The following is an 8,420-nucleotide window of genomic DNA, read 5'->3' as shown; positions in this document are numbered from 1 at the left end:
ATGATAGAAGCGAAACAAACCCCAGAGACCTGCTTTCAGACAGCCAGCATCGGAGCTGGAGCTGCAACAAAGTTTCAATTACAGAAGGTAAATAAATCCCAGAATAAAAAAAGACAAAAGAAAAAAAGGAGAGACTGGCAGATTCAGTTGCAGGCTGGGCCCGCCTGAAAACTGCCCTCAGCCCCTCATCCAGGCTGGCCAGGCACCCCAGTTGGGACCCACACCCTGAAGGGGGTGCGGGCAGCCTGAAAACAGCCATCAGCCCCTCACCCAGGCTGGACAGGCACCCAAGCGGGACCCCCACCCTGATCCAGGACACCATTCAGGGCAAACCAGCTGGCCCCCACCCATGCACCAGGCCTCTCTTATATAGTAAAAGGGTAATATGCAAACTGACCCTAACAGCAGAAAGACTTGGAATGACTGGTCACTATGACACACACTGACCACCAGGGGGCAGACGCTCAATGCAGGAGCTGCCCTCTGGTGGTCAGTGAGCTCCCACATGGGGGAGCTCTGCTCAGCTACAAGCCAGGCTGATGGCTATCAGTACAGCGGTGGTGGTAGGAGCCTCTCCTGCCTCCTCAGCAGCGGATGTCCGACTGCAGCTTAGGTCTGCTCCCCACTGGCAAGTGGACATCCCCTGAGGGCTGCCAGGCTGCCAGAGGAATGTCTGATTGCCAGCTTAGGCCCAATCCCCTGGGGAGCAGGCCTCAGCCAGCAGATGGTCATCCCCCGAGGGATCCCAGACTGTGAGAGGACACAAGCCGGGCTGACAGATCCCCCCGTCCCCAGTGTACTAATTTTCGTGTACCGGGCCTCTAGTATGAATATAATATAAAATAAAATGAACAGTTAAGTCTCAAATTTTAGGAATAAGAGAAGAATCACAAATTATTTTCTACAACACAGATTAAAAACTTGTACATTTATAGCTTATTTGGGTCTGACAAATTGGAGGGGACATGAGCAACAGTGCAAAAGCAATAAGAGTAACAGGGAAAGCTTCAGTGTCAGGAAAGACTAAGTGGTGAGGAATAAAGCCCATCTAAATAGCAAAATGTTGTCTTACAGAAATGCAGGTTCAGTGTTAGCAAATATTCAGATTTTAGTTCCAGGATCTCAGGGTCACCATAACCTGCGAATGCTCAAATCCCCTATATAAAATGGCATAAATTCACAACATATTACAAAGCTATAGCAATTATAACATTATGATACTGGCACAAAAATAAACACATAGATCAATGGAACAGAGTTGAGAGCCCAGAAATAAACTCATCCATATATGGTCAATTAACTTATGACAGAGGAGCCAAGAATAAACAATGGGAAAGGACAGTCTCTTTAATAAGTGGTGCTGGAAAAACTGGATAGTCATGTGCCAAGAATGATACTGGACGATTATCTTACACCATACACAAAAATAAATTTAAAATGGGTTGAAGACTTGAATGTAAGACTGAAACCACAAAACTCTCAGAAGAAAATATAAGCCATAACCTTTCTTGGCAATGATTTTATAGATCTGACACCAAAAGCAAAGGCAACAAAAGAAAGTGGGACTACATCAAACTAAAAAGCTTCTTCATGGGAAAAAAATAAACAAAATGAAAAGACAACCTACAGAATGGGAGAAGATATTTGCAAATGACATATATGATAAGGAGTTAATAAAAAATATATAAAGAACTGTACAACTCAAAATAAAAAAAAAATCTAACAATCCAATTTAAAAGTGGACAGAGTAAAAAATTTTCCAAAGAAGACGTGCAGATGGCCAAGAAGCATATGACAAATGCTCAACATCACTAATCATCAGGAAAGTACAAATTAAAACCATGGTGAGAAATTACCTCACACCTGTAAGATTAGCTATTATCAAAAGACAACAAATTACAAGTTTTGGAGAGATTATGGAGAAAACAGAATTCTCATGCACTGTTGATGGGGTTGAATATTGGTAGAACCACTATGGGAAACATGGAGGTTCTTCAAAAAATTAAGAATAGAGTGATCATATGACCAAACAATTTCACTTCTGGGTATCTGCCCAAATAAAACAAAAACACTAATTTTAAGGGGGGGGGAAATGGCATAAATCAATGCATATAGCCTGCCCTCAGCATCCACGGACTCCCAACCACAGAAACAGTACCATATTTATTGGAGGGGAAATCCATGTATAACTTCACCTGCACAGTTCAAATGCATGTTGTTCAAGGGTCCAACTGTATATGGATCTTTTCCACTGGTGCCTTAATATGAGAGCAATGAAACAAAATGTCCTGTTTGAGGGTATGTCCAGCTTTTTTTCTATTCCTTGGAATGCTGCTAAAGCATCTGCTTGCCTTGCTTTTTAAAAGTCCGACTGCTTTATAAAAATTACAGAAACAAAAAACAAAATTCAAGTGCTTTGAATGGGGTAAGAATTTAAAACCATTCACTGTATGCATGAATGACTAGTACATAACTTGGAGACAAAAAATAAATGATCTCAAAACAGGAAATGTCAGGCATAGGTTTCCTGTGTTAGGAAATATATAAAAACCAGAAGTTCAGATGCATCTTGCAAAATGCATGCATGGTGTGTTCTGTCCCCATCTGGGTAAAGAAGAGAAACATAATGGTCTTGGAATCATAGCCCAAAGTTTACTTGGATGCAGGGTCGTTAGTGAGGAAAGCCATGCTGTTAGATAATTAAAAACCTCTTTCCTTGTACTCCAATGTTTATAGCAGTTTTATTCATAATCGCTGAAAATTGGAAACATGTCCACAGCTAGGGAAGAGATAAAGCGTGGTAATAACCATGCAATGGAATAGTACTAGGCAACAGAAAAGAACTACCGAGACAAGCAACATGGATGAGTATAAAATCATTCTGCTAATTTAAAGTATAACACACAAGACTACACACACTATCATTCCCGCTCTATCACCGTCTGGAAAAGGCAAAACCTGCAAGGACTGAGATCAGTGGTTGCCAACGGGCACAGGGAACTTCCCGAGGTGATGGAGATGCTCTCAACCTTGATCCTGGTGGTGGTAGAATGACATTATGTTTGCCAGGCCTCACTGAAGACTACACCTAAAATGGGTCATTTAACGTATGTCAATTGCATCGGAAGAACTGACACCCCCCCTCCAAAAAAACAACAACAAACTTTCCCTTTGTGGGGTCCCAACAGAGAGGATGAAACCGGCCCAAAGCGCTGCCAGATGCCCGGAGGCCGCCGCCGCCGCCGCCGTCGGGGCAGGGAGGGGGCTGGGAGGGCAGGGAAGGGGCCGGGAGGGCAGAGAGCAGGAGGACAGGGAGGGGGGAATTCAAGAGCGCAGCCCCACAGCTAGCCTGGGAGGAAGGTCCTCACTGAGGAGCAGAGATGCCGCAAACGCTCGCTTCGCCGCCGCCGTGACCCCCTCTTCTATGGACCCAACATTGCGCGGGGTTCCTTACCGATGTTCCCTTCGATGGAAATTTTCTTGATGCGGGTTCCCTCCGAGCTGGTCGCAGGAGAGGGGCAGCTCCTCTTGGGTGGGGTGGCCATGCCTGGACAGGGGGCGGTCGAGCGCGTCGGGCAGGTGGCTAGGAAGTGGGCACAGGTGCTCGCGCCTCCGCCGCCCTGCAGTCTGGGCTCCGGCTCGTCACAGGCTCTCCCGCCGGCGGGTCTCCGATTTGATTTTGGCGCCCGGAGGCGGCCGCCCGCCCAGAGGGGAGGCCACGCCTCTCCCCGCCGCAGCTCGGAAGGTAGGCTCGGGCCCCTCCACGTTCGCCCGCCCGCCCGCCTACCCAGGCCGGGGCCCCTGGTGCAACCTGCAAGGAGAATCCCGCGAGAGCACAGGGCGGGGCCGCGCGCGCGATGACGCAGGCGCGCCGCTTCCGGGAACGCCGCGGGGGAGCGGGGAGTGAGTGTTTCCGGAGGGGAGGGAACCACTGGCAAAGACCTGCGCGCGAGGAAGGTTGCAGGGCCCCCGAGGGCAGAGGGTGTTGCCTGCTGTCGTCACCTGGGCTGGGCTCCGGGACCTCGCCTCTGCAGTGGGGCTGGTGGAGATAAAGCGTCTCAACAGAATTGGTTGGACTTGAACCTTTGAACTTGTCGGGCTGAAGCAATGTGTAATAGAAAATTCAGACACTGGCCTGTGTTCTCAGCCTGGAGGACGAGCATCAGGCTAAGTTCTTCTGGGCAACCCAGCCAGACAGTTTCCAGCTCTTTTCATGAAGATCCCACAATTAGCCCCATTTATCAGTGAGGAAACAGGCACTGAGAGGCTGTTGTTCAGAGTCAGCAAGTGGAACTGGGGTGGAAATTTAGAGCAGAGCAAGCTGTTTTAACAAACTGTGTTACTTCTTCACCAGTGCACTAACCCAACCCCAAATCATTTGCCTTGTCAAGTCTTCACAAATTTATTGTTTATTTGTCTAAAAGATTAAAAAGCTCCCTACTTTGCCCACTTTGAGTTTCATATTTTTATGGGGCTGCTGTACAAACGAAATAAAATTAGTTTTTCTCCTATTAATCTGTCTTATGTCAATTTACTTATTAGACCAGCTAAAGAACCTAGAAGGGAATAAGGAAACCATTTTTCACCTCTACAATGCCATGTAGAAGTTAACACATCGGGTCTATTTCCGTTCAACATGGCTAGAACTTATTTAACTTTGCATGCCTTTATACTTGGCACATAGTTAACAAATAAACGTTGAATTTTTTAATTCAACACAGAGTGCTTATGTGCAATTGCAGTACTCTGCTAGAACACTCAGCTAGCTGGAGGCAAATACAGAGTAAAAAATGCCCAGAGGAACTCATTTTTTGATTATGGTAAAAAAAACAAAAACTAAAAAAAGTAGTAAACTAGACACTACTGTCTAGAAGTTATTGAGTTCAAATTACCTACAGAAAACAATGGCCCTGTTATTCTTTTTTACTTTGCAACTATCATCACATTTAAAATGCATCTAAAGGTGGAGTTCAGAAGAAGGTGGGTAAACAGTGAATCATTCTCAGAAATAAAGGGCAGAAATCAAAATGTGATCTCATGGGGAACTCTAGAATAAAAACAGCAAAAATTATTCTTTGTAATTTCCCTATATTATTTTGTTACTAGAGGCCCAGTGCACAAATTTGTGCATGGAAGGGGTCTGGCCAGCCCACCCTGATGGGGGCCCACCCAGCCAGGCCCTCGGGGGGGAGGGGTCGCAGGTGGTTGGTGGCTGGCCCTGCCCCTGATCTGGGTGTTGGGGGCTGACTAGGGGCCGGTCAGCCGGGGGGCTTGGGGGGGTGCAATTGGGGCTCGGATCAGGCTGGTTGGCTGCCACAGAGCCCGTCATAGCCCCCGATCGTTCTGGTTGTTCTGCCTTTCTGGTCCCCGGGCTTTTATATATATAGACTTGAGGCCCAGTGCACAAAAATTTGTGCACTCATGAGGGGGGAGGGGTCCCTCAGCCCAGCCTGTGCCTTCTCACAGTATGGGACCCCTCGGGGGATGTCCACCTGCTGGCTTAGGCCCGCTCCCTCAGCATTGGCTAAGCTGAGGCCCCGTTTGTGCCTGGCCACCAACCATGGACTTCTGAGGAAAGAAGGGTCACTAAGCCCTATCATACTAAGATGAACAAAAGCATGTGCTACAAAAACTCCCAGTTGTATGGGATCTGGCTCAGCCTGTCCCCTCACTGGTACCGACCATGAGCCACCTTCTGTCCGAGGGCCTTGTCCCCCACTCCCCACTCTGTGCTCCACGCTCCAGGCTGTTGCGAGAAACTTGCTCAGAGCGAACCCCGCTGTACCCTTGGATGGCTTCCCATCCTCTACTTAAAGAGCAACAGGCAAATACAGTGCAAATTAAGATGCCAAGCAGCTGGCCTCTGTCTGACAACGACAGAGAAGCTGCAGGCACTGCTCATCACCAGCCACTCACGCCACATGCCCTGGGGCCGAACTGGCTCTCTCCCCCGGGAACAGTGCAGGCAAACCTACGAATAGGAAATGTCCCGAACCATCAGCTGACACCAGAAATCAGGCACCAACTGGCCCAAAGCCACATGATGTCCATTTGTGGGGTCTTTGTATTCAGCAGAGAGAACTCTTGGTTCTGAAAACAGGGTGATACGTGTTGTGGGCAGTCACGTGACCTTTCCTTTGTCTGGGCTGAGGGCTGTTTTCAGGCTGGCCACAGCCCCTTCAAGGTGGGGGTCTCTACTGGGGTCCCTGGCCAGCCTGGGTGAGGGGGCTGAAGGCCGTTTCAGGCTGCCCACAGGCCCTTCAGGGTGGGGGGTTCCCACTGGGTTGCCTGGCCAGCCTGGGTAAGGAGCTGATGGCTGTTTTCAGGCTGGCTACACCCCCCAGCGACTCAAGCTCCCAGCCTCTCCTTTCTTTTTTTGGCTGGCTGAAAGCAGGTCTCTGGGATTTATTTATCTTCTATAATTAAAACTTTGTAGCCTTGAGCGGAGCCCACAGCCAGCCAGTGCAGGCGGGAAGCTTGGCTTCCTCCATCGCCAGGGACAACCCAAGCCTCCTGCTCGCTCCAGCTCTGTGGCCGCTGCCATCTTAGTTGGGTTAATTTACATACTCGCTCCTGATTGGCTTGTGGGTGTGGCAGAGTGGCTGAGTGACAGTGATGGTTAATTTGCATCTTTCTGTTTTATTAGTGTAGATCAGTGGTTCTCAACCTTCCCAATGCCGAGACCCTTTAATACAGTTCCTCATGTGGTGACCCCCAACCATAACATTATTTTCATTGCTACTTAACTGTAAGGTTGCTACTGTTATGAATCATAATGTAAATATCTGATATGCAGGATGTATTTAGGCGACCCCTGTGAAAGGGTCATTCGACCCCCAAAGGGGTCGCAACCCACAGGTTGAGAACCGCTGGTGTAGATGCTATTATTTTATATGCATTGCTTTTGTTTATCCCATAGTGATTAGCAACAGGATCCTTGAAATGAAAAAGGCCTGAATGCTTGTCATCAGGACGGCAAAGAAGCTAGGAAAGCTACTAGGTGTTTTATTCCACACCTAAGCTTGGGGAAAAAAACATGAAATGATAAGGGTACTGGCAGCTACTGAGAAAGGAATAAGACAGGGTGAATCTCTGAGACCTTCAAACAGGAGGAAAGTGGAACTGAAGTCCATATAGATCCGTTAAAGATGTTTGGGGTTGAGGAGTAAGAATCCCCAAGTGTGGTTTCCACACACATAAAACACACACACACACACACACACACACACACACACACAAAAGAAGTGTAACCGTTTAAGCACGGAAAAATTAAAGACTGCTTTCAAATCCAACTCTGCCAGCTTCTGGCTGTGCGAATTTGAGCTCCTTCAAGCTTAAGAGTGTACCTTGAAAATATAAAGTAAATGGGGGAAACAGAGAACCTAGCTCTCTTGGCACCAAGTTCAGCATAATTTTCCATTTTCCTACATAATTTGTGGATAACACAAGGAAGAGACCAGAGCACACTTTTAAAAGTGCCTTCCTGATTTTTGTCCACAACCCCTTATCTGAAAGCAATGTAGCCAGATCTGTTTCAAAATTCACAAATTTTTGGACTTTAGAAAAGAAATAGTCATATACTATACACATTATGTCACCCGCCCTAACCCTCTGGCATAAGTATTAAATACACTAATATCTGGCAGTGACACTAAGATCAGGTTGAGTTTGCACTGAATCAATAAAATACTCTGTTTTCGGAGCTTTTCAGATTTTAGAATTGCAGATAAAAGACACAGGATTGGCCCTAGCTGGTTTGGCTGAGTGGATAGAGCGTCAGCCTGCGGACTGAAGGGTCCAGGGTTCGATTCCAGTCGAGGACACATGCCAAGGTTCTGGGCTCAATCCCCAGTAGGAGACAGCCAATCAACGATTCTCTCTCATCACTGATGTTTCTCTCTCCCTCTCCCTTCCTCTCTGAAATCAATAAAAAATATATATATTTTTTAAAAGACAAGGGATTGGAACATCCAGCCAGTCGTGAGCATGCTACTACCTTAACACTTTCTTGCCAGGAATTTTACTAGTCCTTCAATTTGGGAATTCCATTTCTCCTGTGGAAATGTTGGTGAATGAGATAGGGTCCTGACTGATGACATACAAGTTTAACAAAGAAAACTCTAAACCAGGGGTGGGCAACCCTTGGCACACATGCCAAACATGGCACACCAGTAACTTTTGTTGGCAGGCGAAACCCTCTCTTACAATCTTCCATTTACAATTTTTTTCCTAATATCGACTTTTATTTTTCAGATAAATTCAGTATAGGTGCATCTTAGATAAATAATTTTACATAACAAGTTATCTTAAAGACCATAGACATGGATTGACAAGAGAGGGGAAGAGCAATTTCTATGCCTCTGCCTTAACTCTCCCTGCCTTCCTAGATCCGACCAGTGTTTTGGTTTCATCCACATAAA

At 46.8% G+C, this 8,420-nt stretch overlaps 1 protein-coding gene across 3 annotated transcripts in view; it reads right to left on the bottom strand.

Moving 5' to 3' along the window:
• Positions 1 to 3,839, bottom strand: part of DCK (deoxycytidine kinase) — a 25,619-nt gene extending 21,780 nt beyond the window's left edge. Inside the window, exon 1 of one of the 3 annotated variants that reach the window (XM_015567924.1) lies at positions 3,455 to 3,839. In XM_015567924.1, the coding sequence (XP_015423410.1) occupies positions 3,455 to 3,545 (91 nt within the window). In that variant the 5' untranslated portion in view covers positions 3,546 to 3,839. Of the gene's footprint in view, positions 1 to 2,195; positions 2,344 to 3,454 lie in introns of those variants that run through there. The other 2 variants (XM_006769910.2, XM_015567923.1) reach the window with 2 other exon arrangements.
• Positions 3,840 to 8,420: the final 4,581 nt, after the last annotated feature.

Source organism: Myotis davidii, unplaced genomic scaffold (genome assembly GCF_000327345.1).
Source record: "Myotis davidii unplaced genomic scaffold, ASM32734v1 scaffold284, whole genome shotgun sequence".
In the NCBI taxonomy this organism is placed as follows: Eukaryota; Metazoa; Chordata; class Mammalia; order Chiroptera; family Vespertilionidae; genus Myotis; species Myotis davidii.
The sequence above is the reverse complement of the archived record's forward strand: the minus strand, read 5'-3'. Positions and strand labels throughout refer to the sequence as shown.